Source organism: Mesocricetus auratus, unplaced genomic scaffold (assembly GCF_017639785.1).
Source record: "Mesocricetus auratus isolate SY011 unplaced genomic scaffold, BCM_Maur_2.0 Super-Scaffold_100676, whole genome shotgun sequence".
NCBI classification, from domain to species: domain Eukaryota; kingdom Metazoa; phylum Chordata; class Mammalia; order Rodentia; family Cricetidae; genus Mesocricetus; species Mesocricetus auratus.
Genome location: NW_024429266.1, coordinates 83,804,361 through 83,828,056, shown reverse-complemented (window position 1 = coordinate 83,828,056; position 23,696 = coordinate 83,804,361). Strand labels below are relative to the sequence as shown.

Below are 23,696 nucleotides of genomic sequence, written 5' to 3'. Positions count from 1 at the left end.
CAAATGTCTAAAGTAAAGTCATAGCTGGGTACACACAGCAACACACAACAGTAATCCCAGCACTAAGGAGGTAGACGTAAGAGAGTCACAAATCTGAGGCCATCTTCAGCAACAGAGTAGGACTCTGTCTCAGAAAAACAAAAATGGAAGGGGTGAAGGGCTTGATTTCCTTTCCTGATTTAAATGTAAACCGTGTTCTTTCCTTCGTTCTTGATCTCTTTTTAATTTTTAATACACACTCGTGTGATGATGTTTTGTTAATAAATACAGCTTGCCTACAGCTCAGAGTGCAACACTAGTCACACTAGTTAACCATAGAGGCAGTGGTAGTAGCACACTCTTTTAATCCCAGCGCTCAGGAGACAGAGGCAGGCAGATCTCTGTTAGTCCAAGGCCACTCTGAGCTACACGAAATTGATCCAGTCTATAAGAGAAATGTCTCCCAAGCTTGAGCACAGGAAACTTATTCTCCAACTGCTGGTAATTTTGAGAAGTGGTAGGGAATCATCAGAGACTACTCAGTGAGTCTAAGGCCATTCTGGGCTTCATGAGACTCTGTGTCAAAAATGAGTGGATAGGGGCTGAAGTGGTGGACCAGCAGTTACTGGAGTAATAATTGATAACCACTTAAATGTTAGCTACACAGCTATAACAAAGCCCTGTGTTCCAGGTGAGGGATAAATTCAGCTGCACCCACAAGGTACCTGGGTGGTTGTCAGTGACACCGGATTGCACTCTTTCTATAGCAGGGATGATCTCTTTGGGCACTCCTTCTCTGGTGACCCATACATGCCTTCAGGCTTCTGCACTGACTTGTGGCTTCTGTAGTGTTGCTCAGTGTAGGGACCTCTGCAGCCTCCACATCAAAACACCTTTGATATCACCTATTCTCAACCCAGAGCTGTGACCCTTTAATACAATTCCTCATGTTGTGATGACCACCCCCAACCATGACATTATCTCATTGCTACTTCATAACCGTAATTTTGTTGCTGTTGTGACTCATAATGTAATCTGGTATTCAGGATATCTGTTATGGGACTCCTGTGAAAGGGTAGTTTGACCCACAAAGGTTGAGAATCGGTGACCTGGATGCTCTCAACTCTATTCTTTGGGCTAAGAGTTGTGTTTCATTTATTCATTTTGCTGAAGCTTTTGGACACTAGAAGGAATTTAACATGGCTGCACAGGAAAAAAAATAAGTATTAACTAACATTCTTTTAAACTCTTTAACTTCCTACCCCTAGGGAATTTCTCCCATCAGCTTTACTGAATTCTGTCCTATAGCTCTCCAACGTGTGTGTGTGTGTGTGTGTGTGTGTGTGTGTGTGTGTGTGTGTTTCTAGCAAGTCAGTGTCGAATAACAAATTCACAAGCTAAATTGGTTTCTGTGGTTGCTGTTTGACATAATCACACTTGTTCTTAAGAAGTCAAAAAGAAGTTGAAAATACTGGAGTATTTGTGTGTGTGTGTGTGTGTGTGGTGAGAGTGTGAGTACATGAGTGTGTATGTGTGTGTCAGAGTCGTTCAAGTGTTGCTTCTTGGTGTCATGTATACACACACATCATCCCAGTACTTATGAGGTGGCCGAGGAAGGAATAGTGCCACAAGCTCATGGCTAACCTGGGCTACACAGTGAGTGCCATACCAGCTCAAGCTAAGAAGTAAGACCTTGTCTCAAAAAACAAAAAACATCAAATGAACAAAATGATTCTTTTTCTCAACCCAGCTATACTAAAGTTTGCAGCTGTGGGGGGCAGGAGATTAAGAGCATCTAAGTTAATTGATTAAGAGGAACCTACAGCTACAAATAGTAATAAACAATACTAATATCTCTGTGATCTAGTAGTTTACCTAGGCTCAAACAGTGCCACCCATTATTTTCCTTTCATAAAAAGAGCCCCATGACTCCCCCAGGCTGTTGCTTATCTGCTTTTAGTTTGTGCAAAATTATTTTTTTCTACTTGGCCAACTAACTCATATCATTATGCATTGGATGTGCTTAATTATTAAATCCCAAGCTTTAAAATAGGAAATTGGGAAAGATATGTCAGATTGAGTGTGAGCATACAGCAGAATGTTTCAATGTACTAAAGGCTAATTTTCAGAGCAGCATAAATACATGTGGGGCAGTGAGAAATCATCACCCTTCAACAAAATTAAGAAAAAGAGAAAAAGGGAAGTACGTACCAAGCGCATTCACTTGCTCCATAATCTGTGCTCTACACTTTGTGTCAGGAGTGGATAAAGCTGACTGAATTAAACCAATGGCCTAGTCAAATAGTCAGAGCTCACTCTGCTAAATGTCACGCACATAAAAGAAGAAGCTCCGTCTGTATTTTAAGAAAATAAAACACATTCCTTACTTGTTTCTGTTTATTTGTGGATCACCCATCTCCCTGAGCTTTAAAGTGATCAGTTTTTTTAAAACGTCATGGAGAAAAACATGCAAAATAAATGACCATCTACTATAAGGAAGTAAGATGTACAGGAAAATGAAAGGGAGAAATAGTAAAATTTTTTTGCTTGTATCTTTAGTGGTATTTTACACCTCGGTGGTTTTCTTTGAAGTATGAAATAGAAAAGGAATCAGGCAATAAAGAGAATTCCAATATAGCAAATACATGCTTACAGAGCCGAATTCCAGCACCCTAGGAGGTTGAGGCAAGAGCATAGCTTGAGTGGAGGAGTCTAAGGCCAACCTGAGCAACAAGAATAGCTCAAAGGCTAAACACACTGCTGTACTACTACCATGAGAACTAGGTTTTGGATCCTGAGCCTTCAAATGCCTGAAAATACAGGTCTGAGGATCTAAAGTCCTCTCTCTCTCTCTCTCTCTCTCTCTCTCTCTCTCTCTCTCTCTCTCTCTCTCTCTCTCTGTCACACACACACACACAAACACACACAAAAGGGGTAGTAGAGTACACATGCACACACACAGTCTCATTAGCATTGTAACAGAAATAGAAGGGGGTGAAAGAGGATATAACAGCAGAATGCTGAAGGAAAATAATGCACACAACTGCAATCAAAAGTGCAGCAAGAAAAAGGGAATGTTAAAACATCAATCTGAGTTAAAGTGTACATAACTGCAAGGAGAAAATGGCTTCATTTTATTTAGGCAATATAGCTCATCCCAGTAAATTGAAGAAAATTGCAGATTTAGTCAGTCATTCATTCAACAGATACATTGAAGAAACAATTTTGCTACTCTCTTCTAACTGGGGCATTCAAGGGGTGTCTATCAAATATACATACAGTTTCATAGGCTCAAGGTACATTTAAACAAATGAAATCACATTAAATAGTTTAGTGTTTTGTAATAGGCACTAAATAAATACATGGCACACTATTACAAAAAGGTACTAGAAATACTTGACTGTGTTTGTACATAAAAAAAAATGATTTCCTGAACTGAGTAACTAAAGGCCAGACAACATGTAAACAGGAACTGTCTGAATGGGAGCTTCAAGATTGCATCTTTAGATTTCAATGGTACATTAGTAGTACATTGCTGTAAACACCAATTAGCAAGCAACATTCCACAGACAGTATTTATGTTTCCTCTGCACCCATTTTCTGCTGAATTTTCTCTTTTTAACTATATGTTCAATGAAGCATCATTTGAAGTGATTATCATATGCATATAAGTGGTTTAAATATCAGTATGTGATCATGGCCAGTGGTAGCTTTTCCCCAAATGACTTGCAGTTGTAGTCAAAAAATAATTATCTTTTTCACTGAATCACTTGAAATGTGTCTCTCAGACAGATGTGTGTCTGCATCTAAGGTTTAACCAAAATGTCACAATGCAACTGAATTTTCGAAACCTTTCATTGTTTTCATTATTACCGTGTTGTTTGTAGGCCTAGCAAGTGCCTTTACCTGCTACACCTTCAGGATGGTTCTATAATCTTACTCCTAGTAAACTAATGGGTATATGAGTAGGAGTCTGTAATTCCTCCATGGAACTTACAAAGAAATTAAAAAGAGAGACACAAGTCAAGGGAGGTTCTGGAGTAAAAGGTAAAAGGAAGGAGGAACTAAGTTGGTGATCTTGGCAACAACTCCTACCCAGGAAGGATAGGTTCATGACTCAGTCAATGCTCTTTGTTACAGGAAATGTATGCTTCTTTTATTTGACTATGAAAAAGGAGAGACTTTTTTTTAAAGCAAACAAAACAAAATAATATGAGACTCAAATCACTGGGGAAAGTGGAAAGCAATGTAACCAGGAAATCAACGCTTCTAACATCTTCCTACTAGTTTTGACCCCACTAATCAAATTGTCCCTGATGATCAGACACCTCTACTGGTGTCCCAAGGAAGCAACCTTCTTTTTTTCAAGTTACTTGTTAGTTATGTGAGCCTCTTAGTCATGCAAGTCTTATTAAGAGAGCTTAAATCATATAACTATGGCCTGGTTAAAAAAAGCACCTACTTTGAGGAGGCCAGCTTCATAGGGCAGGAAGTCACCCAGTCTTAGCAAAGATGCTCCAACATGGGAGAAACAAAGGCTCACAGAAATTCAAAACTACTTTATTCATTCAGCTTCACTTATTCCTACTAAATGACTACCATATGTCAGGCCCAGTTACTTGTCTTCATTCCCAGACATTACGTTGCATTAAAATTATTTATGTCTGTCTTGGCAACTCAGCCCCTTCCACATTACCTACTACTAAATTAATGGTTGCTTCAAGGTGGAGATCTTGTCATATTTTCTGACATATTGCCATTTATTCAATAAATATTTATGAACAAATAAATCATAAAGGAGCAAATGTTGCAAAAGTCAATGGTGCAAGAAAGAGCCTCATTAATGTGGAATTCTAGATTAACCTTAAAGAACACAAAAAAGTATTCAGTGTTTTAGGCAGAGGGAACAGTGTATACCATGAAGGGACTCTGGCCAGCCTGGGTATGGCAAACATGACAGGACAGGCCTTGCCTTTCTCCCCCATTCCCTCTGCCTTACTAAAACCTATTAGGCTACATTCCTAAAGCTATCCATCAAGGTCTGTTTCCTTATTTGCTCAATCCCTCCTCCTAAGACTGACTACCAAGGTCCAGGTATCAAAGCATTGAAGTTTAGCAATCAAAAATCCCCTTTGGCTCACCTAAACAGCATGACCAATAAAATTAAAAACCTCATCCTACCACATGGTTTCCGTTTTACCTTTATAAGCCACCATTTGCCTATGGACCACATCTGTCTCCCCTTTATCTAAAGGAAGTCCTTTGTCCCTCTGGGCAAATATCCCTTTCCCCTCTCTCCTGTTCCCTTTCCCTTCACCTTGTCCTCTATATACTGTTTTTGTCTTTAATTCCCTGCCCTCTGTCCCTCTGGGGCAAATAAATCTCCTTTGTGCTGAGAACTTGGTCTTGGGATGACTTGAGCTGACTTGAAGTGTGAGGTTGGGGGATAAATATTAAAGAAATGGTATTGGTGTATTGGTTTACATGTGAAATGTCCCCTTGAAATATCTGAGCACTTGGTTACCAAATGGTGGTACTTTTGGGGAAGCTGTGAAGTCTTTGGGAGATGAGTCTAACTGGAGGAAGGAGGCAGGCCTTGAGGCTTATGCCTGGTCCCATATTGGGGCCACATTTTGTTTCCTGGTCCATCAAGATATAAGGCACCCCAGCCACACCAAACATGCACTCCCACCACCATGACCTCTGTCATGTCTTCCCTGGTGCTCTAGTTTGCAGGCCTTTATGTTAGCTTACACCTCCAGGTCACAGTCATCAGTGACAGACGTCAGGGCAGGAAATAAAGCAGGAGCTGAAATATAAACCATGGAGGAGTGCTGCTCACTAGTTTGCTCTCAGACTCATGATTAGCCAGACCCAGCAGTGTAGAGATGGAACCAACACAGTGAGCTGATCCCCTCCACCCTCATCAATTATGAATCAAGAAAATGCCCAAAAATAAATCAAGAGACAGGCCAATATGACAAGTCTTCAGTTGAGGGCCCCTCTTCCCAGGCGACTTCAGGCTGTATCAAGTTGACAATAAAAACTAAGCAGGATATGGGCCACCAGGGACTGTATCTTCTAAAACCAGGAGTTAGATCATTCTGTCCTCCAGGAAGAAGTTTCTACTGTCGTGTAGCTTGTCATATCAAGGAGAAAGTAACTCCGTATTTGATTGTAGCGATGGTTCTTCATCTCTTCAGCAACAGGGGAACCCAAACCTGGCGTCAATCCCACTCAACTGTATCAGCATAGAAGAAAGGGGAGTAGCAAGCATGCGCTGAAAGACCATCCAAGTAATTCTGAGGGATATTTGCGACTACAGACTATGTACCGGGGTGGGGAGCCTGTACATGAGATGACAGGAAGAACGAAAGCAACTGGCAATGCTGTGAAGGTGTGTAGCGATCTCCTACCTCTTAGTGCCCCAACTTTTCTACTTTGTTGACTTCCTTTCCTTTATTCCAAGACTGCACACAACGGGCACTGCCAACTGGATGGCGTTCCAGTTTCATTTCTGCTGCCGTGATAAAAACCGCCTGACTGAAAGCGACTTAGGGGAGGAAGTGGTTTATTTGGCTTACAACTTCAGGTTATGATCCATTATTACAGGGACACTGAGGAAGAAACTAAATGTGCCACACCCACACTCAAGAGAACAAGGAGAATAAACAAATGGATCCTTGCTTGCTTGTTTTCTGTTTATACTCAAGTAGCTTTCTTCACTCTTATACAGTTAGGGTCCAGTCTAGGGAGTAGTACCACCCACAGTGAGCTGGGTCAATCAGCAAGACAATTCCCCACAGCCAGGATCACAAGCCAAACCCATCTAGATGACTCCTCAGTGCAGGCTTTTGGGTGGTTTTAGGTTGTACCAAATTGAAGAACCTAACCAGTAGAGTTTGTTGTAGCAATCTTCCTGGCTGAGAAAGACTTCTTGCGTTTGTCTGTCTTTTAGTTTTACTCCACTGAATTGCATCCAATTCCACACTGACTGAACACCGATGGGGAATGTTCTTCTGTGTATATGTTTGTCTTATAGGTTGATGAATAAAACACTGATTGGCCAGGCAGGATAATAGGTAGGACTAGGAAACAAGGAGGATTCTGGGAAGTGTAGGCAAAGAGGAGTTATCATGTGATCCCAGGAAGTAACATAGCTGGGCAGAAACAGGCCCTCACTAACCATAGAGGTCTGGAAGTCTGTACAGACAGGCAGGAAGTGATGTAGCTGGGCAGAATCAGGATATAAGCAGGGACAAACAGGAAATTACTCTCTTCTCTGCACAGAGGCTGAGAAGTCATCATGTAGCAGGCAAAGGAGTTGCAGGTCTGCCATTCCACATGGAAATACAGAGTTTAATAGTTATGTGTTAATAATTAAGACCGAGCTAGCCAATAAAAAAACCCTAGCCAATGTCAAACAGGTTTATAATTAATATAGCATCTGTGTGCTTCTCTGGGGTAGAGAAATGTGGCGAGACCCTGCCGGGACAGAAACAAGATAGGACTTGAAAGGCTAGAAAACTCAAGTTACAGACGCCTACCAGGAGTAAGCCAGCATGTGACTGTGGTATTGAGATGAATGAAACTATCCCCTCCCCGGGGATTTTACAGCCTAAAACATCTGCATTCTGACAGCTAACTGCATGCATTAAACACCTTTGGAATTAAATATATATATATATATATATATATATATATATAAAATCACATCAAAATAGGGATAAATTGTGAAGTAAATGTCCTACCTTATATATTCACAACAACTCCACTTTAAAAGTGTGTCTTGGGGTGGGATAAAAATGACTAAAATTCATATAGAAATGTATGAAACTGCCAAACATTAAAAAGAATTAAAGCCTGTCTGTTCTAAAAGTGTTCCTTGTTGACTTCCAACTTCCTGAATGTTGAATATGTAATATTTAAATGGCAAATTGCAGCTGGATAAGTTAAATTCATCTATTCATCTGTAGGTATCTGAGTTTTTTTTGTTTTGTTTTTAGTACAAACTCTGTGTGTGTGTGTGTGTTGGCAGGTTGCCTTGCCAGTGAACCTGTAGTGGTGGCCACACCCTTTGGGCATGGTTTCAGGTGCAGACGTGACCCTCTTTAAGGCAGAGGAGCTGTGGGGCATGTGATCTCTTGGACCTTGGAGAGCATTAGAAGGGTGAAGACTGCATCTTCAGGAGCAGGAAGGCTTCAGCAGTTATTTACTCTTATCTATGTAAATACTTCCCCAATAAACACCTATTTATCATTTATCTTGGGTCTGGTGGACTCATTTAAACCCTACCTTTATGTGTGTGTAAACACATGTATGTATAAGCAGGAGAATATATATGGGTACATGTACATTTGTACACATACAAGTAGTTGGCAGAAGACAGCCCCGGGTATCATTCCACAGGTGTTATCATCTTTAATTTCAATTTTTTTTTTTGGAGACGGGTCTCTGTCTCTGGGACCAGGAGCTTGACAATCTGGCTACGCTGACAGGCAAGCAAGTCCCAGTGACCCATCTGTCCCCATCTTCCAAGTGCTTGGATCAAAAGAAAGTACCACCATGCCCAGCTGTTTTGCATGGTTTCTGAGGATCAAACTCAGAGCCTTATACTTGTAGAGAAATTATTTCACCAACTGAGTCATCTCCTCAACCTCAAAAGGAGAAATGATGGAGGGAGGAGGAAGTAATGGGGAGAGAAATTCAGGCCAGTAACCTCCAGGCAAACAGTACAGGCTGAAGTCCAAATCATGGCAAGTGTTTTGTCAGGGCATTGATGGCTGTGATTGGCTGCAGCACAAGCCACGGGAGGACAAACGAGCATCAGCAGCCCTTTGCTGACCTAAAGGGGGAGAAAGACATCAGAAGAAGGAGAAGGCTGTGTAATGGGGAAGTTGGCTCAGCAAGACTACAGCTTCGGTTCAGCCATGGTTCCTCACAGGAATGCACATCGCTGGCGAATGCCTGCCTGGAGTTCAGAATCCACCCTTCCTCGCTTCTCTGCCTTCATCTCTGCCTATTTATTGAATCATCTAGTCGATGCCCTAATGCCTAACTGCTCTCAAGACTTCCTGCTTCCGTTCCACACATAAAATCTCAAGTATGTACTTACACTGCTGCCCCCCCAATCCTCCAAGTGGGGCTGCGGGTCCACAAAGGCCTGCTGCTGTTTATTTGGTTGCCTGTGATTTTCTCCAGAAAGCATTTCCTGTCTCCTTCCACCTGCAGGTAATTCAGGCAACATGGTGATCTTCTAAGCCCTCGAATTCCTGATCCTTGTTTTTGACTCCTCAGTACAGCAGAGAACCTTCACTGAACTGAACTGGATGTGCTGTACCCGTGAGCTAATAACCCACTCGGGAACACATGCTGGGAGTCTTAATGGGGCTTCATGGTCCTCCCCACACAGACTTGTGATGGGAAGCCGAAGAATGAGGATGTTGGAATCAGCACTAGCAATGGTAAGCATTTCAGGCGGATCGGATGGGACAAGAATTCTGGAAAGGTATCCTGGAGCTTGAGAGCCAAGGACTACCACAGGCAGCAGTGAGCGTAGTAGCTTACAGCCCTGCCTCAGGGAAAGGCTTCCCCAGTGTATTGGCTCTGCTTCAGCAGGAGAAGGTTTCCCAGGCAAAGTTGCTATAATTCAGCTCTGCTCCCGGGAGAGTGGAGAGCTGAGTGTAACAACTCCACTCGGCCAGGGGATGGTTTCCCTGCCAAAAGTGTTACAGCCCTGCTCACACTGCTCTGCCCAGGGTCGCCTCTGCTCCACAGCAAAAGAAGGTCTTCACCCAAAGCTCATCCAACAGGTTTATTGGGAGGGAGGAATCCAGGAGAGGGGCTGCCCTCTGCCAGAGTGGCAATGACATCCGGGTAGCGTAAACAGCCACAAGCTGAACAGCCACAGGGTTTATATGGGATTTCCAGGTTGGGGATTGGTCAGATTTTAATCTCCTGCTCAGGGATTGGTTAGTTTTCTGTACAGGGTTAGGATCCCATTTGGCTCTGGTTCGGGGGCCAAAGTGTGTTTCTTTCTCTAGTCCTTTTTAGCCTTTTAACTCTAGTTTTAGGGCCAGGGTGTAGTTCTTTCACTGACTCTGATTCCAGGGACAAAGTGTGTTTCTTTGGCTCTGCTCAGGGTATGTTTCTTTGGCTGGCCCCTTTTCCCTACAGCAGCTACCAAGGGAAAGAACTGTTTGGAAAGGGGCCTGTGGTGACTCTCCAAGTGGCTGATGGGGGAGGAGGGGAAAGACTATCAAGTTACCCACTGGCAACCATTTCTGGACCACAAGGGAAGTATGTTCCAAAACCATTCATTTAGCAATTTCTATATTACTGATTCAATATAGAACTACATAGCTATTTTAATACTGTTGAGTTGGAGATAGATTTCATTCTACCTGTATTATAATTTTGTCATTTTAAAACTCAAGAGTAAAAAAAAAAATCATCCAAACATTGTTACTAAGTTATTCAAATCGGGTAGACTAAACTGGGTGGCACGTTCATTATTTACCTAGACGACTGGCCAAGTGCAAGCAATGTAGCAAGTTTCGGGAACATACAGACTTTCTGTTGGAGAATTAAGAATTTCTGCTTTTGAGCCCAATTCACTGGGTTGGCCCAGTCCTTGGTGAAGACAGCATCCTTAGGAACCTAGCCTGGCTGCAGAAGGCGCGATGTAGTTTCCAGGACGACCCATAGGGGGAGCTCCCGCGAAACCACCGCACAGGTGCTCGTTCCTCCAAGGAACGCCAGGGTGCGCGCCGGAGCTCACGTGACCGACTCTCGGGGCCGCGCCCGAGCGCAATGGCGGCGGCCGGGGCAGAGCCAGGTTGTGACCCCGGCGGCGGCGCCCGGTTCTTCTGCACCGCGGGCCGCGGCCTGGAGTCGTTCCTGATGCGGGAGTTGCAGGCGCGGCTGGAGGCCACGCAGGTGAGTCGGGCTCGCCGGTTCCCGAGCCCCAGTTCCCTCCTCCCGCCAGCGAGGCCCAGGAAGGATGTGTGAGCACTGGGCACCCCATCCCTGTGAGCAGTGGGCTCTCCCCAGGTCCTGCGATGACTGCTCTGAGCAGCCAGCTGGTGGAGTGGTTTCTTTCTCCATCCAGTCTGGTCACCGCACATCTGTCATGGCCGAAGTTTCAAGCAGAGGCGTGCAGAAGCCAGTTTTGTCCCGGATTCTTAGAAAAGGAACTGTGCAGTGGCAATAATTGGAGTTATACCGTAAATACAAATGAACTTTCCAGCATCAGCTGTTGAGTCTTGTTAACCTTTTTTGTCCTGAATTCCTAAAAAAGAAACTAGGCGATGACAATAATTAGAGTCAATGCAAATGTACTTCCCAGGCTTAGTTGTTGAGTCTTGCTACTTTCTTGACGAGGTTGGGTTTTCACATAGTGACTTTTCTCTGAAACGTAGGAAGTACATCTCTGACACACATAGTAACGGTAGCTAAAAATCAATCAATAAATAAATAAATAAATAAAAGCTGCCTGTTCCGCTCAGTAACAACTGAAGGCCGAAGTGTTCGATGCCCACAAAAGGAATTTCTGCGATTGTCCCAGGTGTGCCAGGGAAAGTTACCAAGAGTAGCTTTGGCCACAATTGTGAACCACACTACAGAATTTAACAAAATGTTGAATGAAATGTATCCAAAGTAGCCTCTCAATAATAATCCCTGCATTTATCAATGATTTAAAGACATTTCTTTTCCTTTCTTTTTTTTTAAGTGTGTGTGTGTGTGTGTGCACACGCACGTGTGCATAGTACTGGTGGGAGCCCCAGACATCAGCTCATCTCCTTGGAGCTTGAGTTACAGGTGTGCTGCCCAACACGGGTGCTGGGAATCAAACATGAGTCCTCTACAAGAGTAACACCTGGTCTTAACCAGGTGAATCCAATGATGTATTCAAGTCATGCAACTACAAAATGACAACAGTAATAATCAGATGCTGAAATCAAGCATTACTATATAATATCCATCTCAGTCAGCCATGTGACCATATGTCGTGCCACCCTGAGATTTGCTCTGCCAACTTGCCCAGCTTACTGTGGAAATCATAAAGTGTGATTCAATCTGGACATCTAACATTGTTAGAAAAAGGGTCCTATTTTTTTTGTCTCCTCCAAAGATAAAATCATTTGAGGGAAACTTCAACAGCCAAGGACTCAGTCAAATATGAGAGAAACTTTCTTGACAGCGAGAGCAGGTAAATGGCAAGAGAATTTTCATATTCTGCTCTGATGTAGTTTTAGGAATAGAGATATGTGAGGAGAAGATCTGAACAAATACCCCTCAAATTGTATCCTAGATGCTCTGACTAGAAAGCAAGCTCTCCAAGTTAGTTGCTGGCGTTATTACTTTAGGGTTACCTCAACATTTCCTAAGTATTTGAGATGTTAGATGCTGTGTGTGTATGATTTAATCCTCCGAGGAGTACTATGAATGTGTCACCTTCACCCCCATTTACAAAGACATAAGGAAACTGACCCAGGTGGGAAATCTTGTGTCTGAATCTAGCTTCAAAGCACATGTATTTTACCACTAGCTGCTGGGCCTTTACTGCCGACCTGCATTGAAACCATGGCTGGGTACTGAGAGCTCTTCTGGTTGTGGCAGTCCTGGGACCTTGAGTGCCCAAGGCCTTGGGGCTGGACTGGTAGGCCCAGCAGCTTACAGGTTCACACTCCCAAAGGTGAGGTGGTCTTGCCTCCGACTTTAGATGGGAAAGCTCTATGGCTTGAGGAACTCAGGGTGGAGGTTTACGACTCTGGGCTCCAGCAGCCCTGATATTCTTGTAATCCCTGACATGCAGCAGCAGTGAGCAGCAGCAGCGGGTAGTGGCAATCCACAACAAGTAATGGCTGCTGATTACTGCCACCTTTGCTTCTGCAGCCAGCTTCGTCACCTCTTCTGACATTTTCTCTGTGTGTCACCAGCTCACGCCACCCTAATGATAAAGTTTAGAAACAGGCAAGAAAAGATCCTTCAAACGAATCCTTCTACTGACCCTAAGTTTGCAGTAGCACCTTTGCTATGGAGACAGCGCAGAAGGGTAGGTCCCAGCTGGATCAGAAGTAAGCTAACGAGCCTGCTTTGGACAGCCCTAAAGGGATGTGGTGAGGGTGTGTATTTACATCAGTCAAATACAATCCCAACTACAAGTGAAATTAATCATGGCGCTAGTCATGGCAAGGCCCCTCATGTAAAAGATAGTCTGTTTGTACCAATCACTGGTCTTTTACTCGGCTGTAGGGCAAAGTGCTCCCCCTCTGGCCTGAATAAGAATAAGTGCTGGGTCGTCTATACTTTACAAAGACTTGTGTTGCTGGAGTTTCTTGTCCAGCTGCTTCAGCACCACATGAACACACAGAGATACTATATCAACTATAAAATTGTTGGCTGACGGCTAGGACTTCTTACTGGCTAGCTCTCTCTTAATTATTAACCCATAACTACTAATCTATGTGTTTCTACATGGCCTTATCTTACCAGAGAATGACTGGTGCGTCCTATCTTCTCGGTCTCTACATGGTGTCCTCTCACAGAACCTCTCTGCCTACCTTTTTCCAGAATTCTCCTCGTATCCTAGTCCCGCCTATCTTCCTGCCTCTATTGGCCAAACAGTGTTTTATTCATTGACCGATAAGAGAAACATGTATACAGAAGGACAGACCCCGTCCAACAACAAAAACAACAACAAAAAGGGTTCAGTGCAAGCCACGGCTTGCTGAAATAGTGCCACCTTAAAGCAGAGCTGTGCCTTTGTAGCAAGCAGTGAACCGCTGGACACTCCTCAAGGCCTTCATGGAGTGTCCAGCGGTTTTAGGGCAGTCCAGCTACACAACTGACTGACAGTCCTTGATAAAAGGACCCAGAGCACCAGGGGAAGGTCTGAAGCACACAGGGACTCAGATTTCCCCAGCCCCCAACATTAAGAGGGTTATTTGGAGGGTTAGTTGCAATCGTTACCATCAGTGTTTAACAGTGCTGTAACAATAAGCTAACCTTCTGGCCCAAGATGGTTCCCTCTAGTCTGTCTCACCTTGATGTCTGAGGAGGAGGATTCTAGGACACCACCCTGTACAAAGACATGTGATTACTCTAATCTGTATATACAGTAGTGTAGTTCTTGCTTGTAACTTGCACATGTGAATTCTGTCCAGATGATAGAAGGCACTAATACCATGTCAGTTGTTTAAAAAAAAAGTTTAGGAAATAATGCCAAAGAAGGAATCGGCTTGATCAGTATATCCACTGGATTTACTTCCAAAATACTTTCTGTCTGAGATTCATTGCATCCACCAAGAGGCTCCTGCAGTTACAGAGGACCAAATGCAGTGTGAGGAACTACCCTGTGGCACTGAGTGAAGGCTGTGTCCACAGAACCACAGTAAAGAACATGTGTTCTATTCTTACGTTGTTCCTTAATGGATGTGTGATTTCCAATGAATTGTTCAGATTTCTCAGCCTCACTTTTCCTTAGCTAATTCCTACTTTCATGACATCTTTAATCTAAAGACAGATAGCATGGGGTACATGGCAAATAATTAGTGGTGCATAAATACTTTCCCACAAAATGAGTTGCACAGGGATACTTAAAATCATTCTACTGGTGACAAGAGTCTCTTAGAAATTTAGGTTTACTGGAAGAAAATTAATATTCAAAACTCCAAATTTATAAAACAAATTAATTCAGAAGTGATTATTTACTTTTAGAAGGTAATCACTCAATTTTAATCAGTGTTTTTCCAATTTTAGTGAACGTAAGACTCACCAGGGAAGCCTGTTGAAGGTGCATATTATCCCTGAGTGCCAGCCCCCAAAGGTTTTTCTTTCAGTAGAGCTGCTGATGAGTTCAGGTGTTTGCATTGAACATGAAAACACTCTCCCTTCCCAGGCGACTGTCACTCGGGTAAATCCTCCAAAACAGCTTGCAGCAGGAAGCCTCCTGTGTATTCCTTTTAGCTGTTTTTCATGGACACAGAAACAAACAGAATAATATGATGAATTCTCCCTGCTCATCAACAACCTGCCATAGAGATCAGCCCACAGTGAATTTGGCTTCATTCATCCCCCCCACCACACTTCCAACCCATGGTATTTTGAATCATTTCATCTGTATATTTGTTTATGTGGCTCTAAATTATGACTCTTTTCATAATAGTGTATATAGTGTAAAGGAGATGAACTTTTAAAAATATGTCACCTTATCATTTACACAGCTAAAAAAGAACATCCCTTCTCAACACGTACCTAATTAGTATTCAAAGTCAAATTAGTTTTATAATATCACTTTTGTTTTTAGATTTGTGTATTTAAGTAGGGATTTAAATACCATCTATATACTGTGATACTGTTCGCTTAATCTATAAATTTATTTATGTTTCTCTCTTTTTCTCTCAGAATTCTCATGTTAAAGTGACTGGGTTGTGTGTCCTTAATCTAAAGCCATCCCTAAAATAAAAGGCCTGATAGTAAATATTTTAAGCTGTCTGCATCACGATCAGTTTTGTCACACATTCCTGTAGGCTTTACAGGTCACATGATTTCTGTTATATTCTTCTTCTCCATTGTTGTATTTTACATCCCTTAAAAAAAAATACTAAGCCATTCTCAGCTCAACAGGGCAAATTTCCTGACCCTCTGTGACTGTGCTGTCCAATAGGATCACTCCCTATTGGCTAGTAGGGTTAAATAAGACTTTGTTTTTTCAGACACCTTAATGACATTTCAGATGCTCAGAAGCTATGCATCCTGGTGGCTCCTGGATTGGACACAGTTACCCTCATCTCGATTTGCCAGCTGTAGTGGTTTGGACGAGAATGACCCCTCCTAGGCTCGTAGATTTGAATGTGTGGTCCCCAGGAGGCAGACTGTTGAAGAATTTGGAGATGTGGCCATGTTGAAAGTGGTGTGTCACTGGGCATGGGATTTGAGGTTTCAGAAGCCCGTGAGAGGCCCAGCCTGTCACTGTTTCTCTCTTCTCTGTCTCTCTCTGTGTCTCTGCCCCACCCCCACCCCCTTGCTAAAAGCAGCCAGAGCCCCAGAGAAGGATCTAAAGCACCCAGGGTGTCAAATTTCTCCAGCTCCCAACATCTTAGTTTATTTAAAGGGTTAAGAGCATTGCTCTTGCAGAGGACCTGAGTTAAGATCCCAACACCCACATCACGTAGTTCACAATTGCCTGTAAGTTCAATTCCAGGATACTGCAACCTATGACCTTCTCATGGCACCCAAACACATACGTGCTTTTCTACACACATATACGTAATTAAAAATAATGAAAGTAAGTTACCCCAAAAGCAATGAAAAAAGCTGGAGGAAAAGGGAAATGCTAGATTTATCAGTTGATGAGTTCTTAAATACTGACTGACTTTTATTCTCCCCCTGCTTGGAGGGAATGTTAACAAAGAAAAAATTGCTTGTATTCACATATGTGATTATGTGGTTCTCACAGTTACTAAATTACTAAACTATTTCCGTGTTTCTCATATGTAAGAAGAGTAGGAAGCCTTGTGTAAATTCTTAAGACAATACTTCCTTGGGTTTTGAAAGTGGATTTGGTATTTTAATCATGATTTGATGTCCTGACTATGTCAGCCTTTTCAGGAAGTAGCTACTGTCTTGAGACCCTGCTCACCCCAGGTGACCAGCATCGGTTTCAAGGTTGGTGTGACCCCACTGCTGCTTACTAGGCCAAACCTATTAAAAGTTCTGCCACTTTTCAGTGTCACCATTCTGACCAGCCGTCCTGTACCTGACAGCCCTTGGGGTACACCTTCAACCTATAACACAAGGTACCCCAGATTCCCTGGTGCCTTAGTTCCAGAAAGCTTAGGATTACGTCAGTCAGCCGTGAACATTTCGAAAAGAAGAACTCCAAGACGGTTCATAGCCTTCCAGGACCTGGGACAGCTAGAAGGTTTAGGATTCCTTTGGCTCCAAGTGCAATTTCCCACACCACATTCAATTCCCTGTAAATCAGCGAGTTTCCCATTCATTTCCTTTCTTCCCCCACGTAACCCCATGCTCATCCTAAAGCCTGTTTCTGTGCTGTGTGTATCTCACTCGGATCTGTCTTCCTGCCCCCTAGCCACGTGTCCCACATTTCTACCCAGTAATCTGTTCTCCAGCATCACATTCTGCACCCAGGCCTTTGTGCCCCTTCCAAGGTAATTTCCCCATCAGCCAAATTATCACTGTCATAGTTCTCATCAAAATTATTTAACGGCTGCGCATTACCATCCATGGTACTCAGAATTTGATGGCCGTGTATCAGGCTGGCCTGCGCTATGCCATCCGTCCCCCTGACATTATCAGTCAGCATAATTCAGCCCATGCTGCCAGCACACTGACAGTTTGCCACGGCCAGGTTTCTGGTGCTTCTGCACCTGCTCCTGTTTGTTAGAGTTCTGCTTCCTAGATCTTACAGGATTCGTCCCAACATGTTAGGAACTGTGGCTTCCTGCTCAGTGCTAACACAGTGTTTCATTTTCCTTTTTTTTTGTTGTTGTTGGTTTTTTTTGTTTGGTTTTGGTTTTGGTTTTGGTTTTTTTTTCAAGACAGGGTTTCTCTGTATTGCTGGAACTCACTCTTATAGACCATGCTGGCCTTGAACTCACAGAGATCCGCCTGCCTCTGCCTCACAAGTGCTGGGATTAAAGGTGTGGGCCACCACTGCCTGGCTATGTTTCATTTTCTTCTGGCTGTAATTTATGGTATTGTCTCACAAGTTTTTCATCCTAGTTTATATGTCTGTTACATTATTGTTCAGTACTCACTGTATGTTCCCCAGGAGACATGAAAATATTTAATAAACATCCACCTTGGTCTAAACAACTAATTTTTGCTATGCATATTACCTATCTTGTCTACTTTTAAGCAGTGGGTGAGGTTGGCAGTGTAATTTTGAATATTTTGTCTTTTTTTTTTTCAGGCACATGGGTGTGTACCTTACGAGGTATAATAGTCTGACCACATGACCTCATACAGATTATGTAGCCTACCCTGAATGTCAGTTTATGATGCGGAAAATGGGCATGGTAAAATCTGCATGTAAAGGAAAATAGCATGTTGGCATTGCCGACTGCAGAATAGATGATAGCCGTGGCACAAATGACCAAAGGAAAAGAGAAAGTAGCCGTGACTCTGTTTTTCTGTGTCTAGGTTGAATATACTTCAGGAAAAGTGTTTTTCACCGCCTCTTCAGATTTGGCCTCCATGAAGAAGTTAAAGTCAGCAGAAAGACTGTTTTTGTTGATCAAGAAGCAGCTTCCGATTGCAGTTCCTTCTCTGAGCAGAGGTACCGAGCGTGCCCGCTGCTCTTCCCCACCTGCTATGTGACCGGTTTGCCCACGCAGCCTTTGTGTCTCCGTTTTACCCTGGGGTTCATTCGTGCCGAGTCTGTCAGTCACAGAGTTCTCAGTTGCCCGGTTTATCACACATCTGTAGCCAGCTCCTTTGCTTCTCTGTGGAACCTGCTGCCGGCCTTCCGGGTCTTGTTTACGTTTTCTTTCGAGAGATAAATATGCCCTGTTGTATTTATTTGATTTTTTTTGAAGCACATAATAGCCATAATACAATTTCACGTCACAAGTTAGTAAAAACAAAAACTGTCACACTAAATAATATAGTTGGAAAATTACTACATAGTAAAATTTTCTTTTCCTAGAACCTTGAAGTATTTTCAACAAACTTATGCCGGTTGAGAAAGGCATTTCATAACTACTCCCTAACTTTAAGATGATGTTGTATAAATGATTTCAAGTTCATGGTTATAGCCATTTTTAAAAGGCAGACACCACAGTATTTAACATTGCCTTAACCTTCAGTCTGATTACTATGTGCATAAGACATCAAAGAAGTCACAAGTGGCAGAAATGAAGACCGGGAAGGAAAAAGAAATTAGAGTATAATTTCTTCCCCAGTCATCCTTACACTGCCATCTTGAAGGAACTATAGTGATAATTTTCACATCAACGTAGTGACTTCTGTTTAGAAGGAAAGGTTAAAGGTTACTAGGCAAGCTCACAGCCCTGGACTTATAAGTGGCTTGTGCATCTGAAGTTTGACTTCATGGAAACTCATTTTAAGATTTATGTTAACATTTTTGTGGTCTAAAATGAAATGGGTCCAAGGTTTGGCTGCTCTGTTTCTGATCTCTCTACTTTCAGTTTTTAGGCGAGGTCACTGTTATCACAGAGATCAGTGTATCCTCTGGTCTGTGCATAAACTCGTCTTTCACTGAGTATAGTATCACAGGGTAAATGGCTTTGCTAAGTAGTGCATGGGATTTCTATAAATTCGATAAATCTTAGATCTCTTTATTGAAATAATGAAATTTATTCTGCTGTATGTTCTTAGGATAAATTATATGAACTTGAAATAAAGGTGAAATTTTGTTCATGTAACAATCAGTAAAATATTTTAAAGATGTAAAGGTCATGAAATCTGGTCGGTGATGGTAATAGACAATTGTCTATAAAGCTTGAAGATGGGTAAACTGAGTTTTTATCTATTTAGGAAAAATCCTTAACGAAATACAAAGACTTGTAAATGATGATCCAGGAAGTTGGCTGAAGGCCATTTTACTTTGGAAAGAACTTCTTGAATGTGACGCAAAAAGAGAAAAAGTTTCTCAAAGGGACACTAACCCACTAAAACGAAAAGTAGGAGAAAATGAGATTATCATTGCTAAGAAACTAAAAGTAGAGGAGATACAAATGGTTGAAGAGAGTCATAGGGAAGGCCAGCGGGACAGACAACCCAAATACTACCTGGAGCAAGGGGATGCTATCACTAAAACTGAGGAGCTTCAAGAACAAGGATCCCAGAATGACCTGGTGAAGGCAGCCGACACAGAGAACCTGGAGGACTTGACTTTCCGAGTTTCCTGCCGCTGCAGCGGGAATATCGGGAAGGCCTTTACTACACAGGTATGCTTACTTCCCAAGTGGGATCCTGCCTTCCAGAAGCATACCTCTTACAGCACAGATAACATGGCCCAGACAGATGATGAGGTCTGACTTTGTTTGATTGTCTGTCTCTAAAAGTACTTTGCCTCAGTGACTCCAGAGGAAACATGGCCTTTTGCTTTCTGCCTAAACATTTTCATTAGTTCATAGATGTACTTTGCATTTGTAAATGCTGATGCTGTGGTCTTAATATGTTGAGGTTCTTCCTCATTATGATCCCATGCTTACTGAGGACCACCCTGCACTGTGTGATGTTTGCAGGCATGTCACTGAGACCTAGACCACATGAAGTCTAACAGTCGAGGGAAAGGCGCACACCTGTTTCCGTTCCAAGCCCTCACTGGCTGGCCCTTACGAAGTCCAGAGCACAAAATGGATCTGGATCTTTTAGCCAAACTTAGAATCACACAGACCGTAAAGGTGGGCCTGATAAACTGATCTGGTCGTGTGTGTAGACATGACCAGATGTGTAGACACGGTAATAGTTAATGTGTGGTCTTTTGGTGTGCATTCATTTCCTTTTAGAAGGGTCACATATATCAGGTCACGGTCTTAGGTCACACACCTAATGTTGCTCGAGTAGAGATTACACACAAGCAGAGAGTAGTCCTAAAGGGTTGGAAAATGGAGAAAGTAAAATACAGCCTTATTGCCTTGCATAGACAGTCTGAAGTTTTGTTTCCTCTTTCTTATATTCTTACCTTTCCTATAACTTGCCTCCTCGTAGGAAGTGGGAAGAGTGGTTGGAACTGCTCTTATGAAGAAGTTTGGATGGAGAGCCGATTTGAGGAACCCTCATTTAGAGGTAATGAATATCCGTCTCAATTTCTGTATGACAGCGTCATCTCCTTCCTGTGCTTTTCAGGTCGACTTCAGTTACAAAAAGGGTGTGCCTGGATCCCGCAGCCTGCTTCTCTTCGGCACCCAAATAGGGCAGAAATGTCTTGCCCAAACTGGAGTCACTTGGTCACACTGAGAAAAACATTTATAGTGAGGTTGCAGAGGCCCCCCCATGGTCTTCTCGTGCATAGCAAATATCTTTAATAACAGATGTCTTTATAAGAAATTATTTCTTTTAACTGCTGTGTAAAGAAAATGAATAATAACCTAAAGGTTCATAAAATGATAGTAATGTTACTAGTGGCTTTTATTTAGAACAGATAAATTCGGGGAGTAACACAAATTAACCTTCCCTGTATTTTGAAATAATCTTATAAATTTGACAGTCAGTTAGTTATTTTAATAATTTATGTATGCATTTATTCCATGTGATACAACTTTATATGGGGACAGACCGGGCCAAATAAGTCAGAACCCTTTGTGAGTTGTTGAATTTTTCCCCTTCTATCTATATTTTCCACCTCTAAAATATAGTATCTGATATAAATCCAGTGGTGTGCCCAAAATATTTTGACCCCCAGATTTTTCGGTGCAGTGTTGTCTCCCCCACTTCATCTCCGTTTTCTCCATCTCTCCCCAGCTCCATGACACTGCCAAATTCATCTCACAAAATACCATCTGCTTAGCTCCTCCCCACCATCTCATGGAGTTAACAATATCTCTAATGGGTTAAAGTAACTGTACAAAACCATAATTAGTGTTAAAGCCATGTGTAATAAAATGCATGACTGAAATCAATGAAGAATCAAATCTTAAATTTTATCCTGTACAATTGATAGGAAATCAGTTTTATAGTGGGAGAAGCTGTTCTTGACGTTTAGTATGTGAAAATGAGATCAATATATATTAAAATGTGAAATAGAACAGAATTCTATTAAAGAGTTTTGCTAAAATACATAAATCAATATAATTGGAAAGTTCAGCTGTGGTGTTTTAGTTGAAAAATGAATTATCCACAAATGGAACCACTTCATGTCATTTTTGATGCAACTTTCCCATACTGGAATGGCTCTGGTGAAAGTGCTAACCCTGAACCTGGCCTGGGGAGGCGGGGTGGACTGGGGTTGGCTCAGTGATAGAGCATTTACCCAGCACGTGTGAAACCCTGGATGTGGCGTTTGATCTCTAGCAGCAGGTGGGGGGGAAGACACTTTGGCTGACAGTACCATGGATCACATGGTTCACCATGTTAGAATGGTCTATAAAGCTCTTCAGACTATAAGAGTAAGAGAAATTCCCACTTTTTAATTTGATGTGGGCTACTAATTATGACACATTAAATTCTATCCAAGACTTCTTAGAAGGAAGGAAAGAGGCTAGAGTTTTTTTGGGGGGTGGAGTTGTTTCTTTTGTCGGCGTGACACAAGATGGAGTTATTTGGGAAGAGAAACCTCAGTGCAAATGCCTTCATCAGATGGCCTGCGGATGGGTCTGGGGGTTATTTTCTTAATTAACCTTTGATGTGGGAAGGCCCAGTTCACCGAGGGTGGCAGTGCCACTCTGGGCAGGTGGTTCTGACTCATACAAGGCAGCCAGCTAGGCAAGCCATAGGAGCAAGCCAGCAAGCAGCATGCTCCATGGTGTCTGCTTCAGTTCCTGCCTCCAGGTCCCCTCTGAGTTTTTGCCCTGACTCCCGTCAGTGCTAGAATGTGACCTGAGAGTTGTAAGATGGAGTAAGCCCCTTCTCCCCAGGAAGCTTTTGGTCCTGGTGTTTATCACAGCAGCAGAAACCGAACTTGCCTACAGATGGTAAAGAGGACACCATGGCTTAGGGAAGTGTCCTCTGCTGTACACTGTCCATGCACTAGGACAGGCTGCCCTGCATGACTGCAAGTCTTGCTTGAGGTTAGAATAGGCTTGAGGGAAGTCTTTGCCCCCTCAGTCTGAAAAGCTCAATCCAGGTACTACAATCCAGAGAGTCCAGCAAAGAAAGAGCTGAGCTCTTTGACAGGTAACTCTGTCCTCAGACTTTTTTATTTTTAATTTTTTATTAAATAAACCTAAATTTTGTTCACCTCTGGTTAAGGACAAAAGACTATAGAGTTTTTCGAGACATGACAAATAGGTCTTGGCATTTCTTATTGCAATACAGATCATACAAACTCAAATGCTTCAGATTGCCAGTAACTTGATGCTTTCCTATGCTGATCTGGTTCTGTTTGTTCTTTCAGATCTTCATGCACCTGAGTGACGCTTACTCTGTGGTGGGGATTCCCCTCTTCAGGTAACTGTTTTAGTTGTAGAATTAAGAACGTATTTTCATTTGCATAGTATGGAGTATGGAGACAGAAAAGGAGGCAAAGCTTCCTGGGATCCTTGCTTGGGGGTAGGGTCTTGATCTGACCAGTTAGAGCTGATTGACCACAGTCACACACGGATTACAGGTCAAATCTTGAAACAATGCATCATTATTTCATGGGTAGTTATTTCATTGCCATTATTGTTTTATTATGAGTGGCTATCGCTCACTTTAAAATCATTTTAAAGTGCCTCTCTACTCATGCAGAGTACTAAATAAGTTCAGATTATTTTTTAAAACATATCTACTGAATTCTTGCTATGCAGGATCTAGGTGTTTTGGGGAGAATGCTGGTTGGATGAAAATGGTCATTCTTGGGTTCTTGGAAGCATGTAAATAGTAATGGCTTTTTAAAACTGTCTTGTATGACTAACCCTGTTCACACAATATAGTGATTTAGATAGCCTTTTCTGTTACTTCTGCATTTGTCTTAAGCTCATGCTTTCTCAGTCTCAAATGACAATGTAGTTTTAAAATGCTAAAGGTGGTTATAATGGCTCTTACTCCAGCTGGCTGGCACAAGGCAGCGAGCTTTGCAG

At 42.5% G+C, this 23,696-nt stretch overlaps 1 protein-coding gene across 3 annotated transcripts in view; it reads left to right on the top strand.

Moving 5' to 3' along the window:
- Positions 1–9,342: 9,342 nt before the first annotated feature.
- Positions 9,343–23,696, top strand: part of Thumpd2 (THUMP domain containing 2) — a 33,439-nt gene continuing 19,085 nt past the window's right edge. Inside the window, exons 1-5 of one of the 3 annotated variants that reach the window (XM_021231299.2) lie at positions 9,343–9,443; positions 18,151–18,286; positions 19,507–19,919; positions 20,686–20,763; positions 23,030–23,082. In XM_021231299.2, coding sequence (XP_021086958.2) covers positions 9,399–9,443; positions 18,151–18,286; positions 19,507–19,919; positions 20,686–20,763; positions 23,030–23,082 — 725 coding nt within the window. In that variant the 5' untranslated portion in view covers positions 9,343–9,398. Of the gene's footprint in view, positions 9,444–10,756; positions 10,918–18,150; positions 18,287–19,506; positions 19,920–20,685; positions 20,764–23,029; positions 23,083–23,696 lie in introns of those variants that run through there. The other 2 variants (XM_021231300.2, XM_005077291.4) reach the window with 2 other exon arrangements.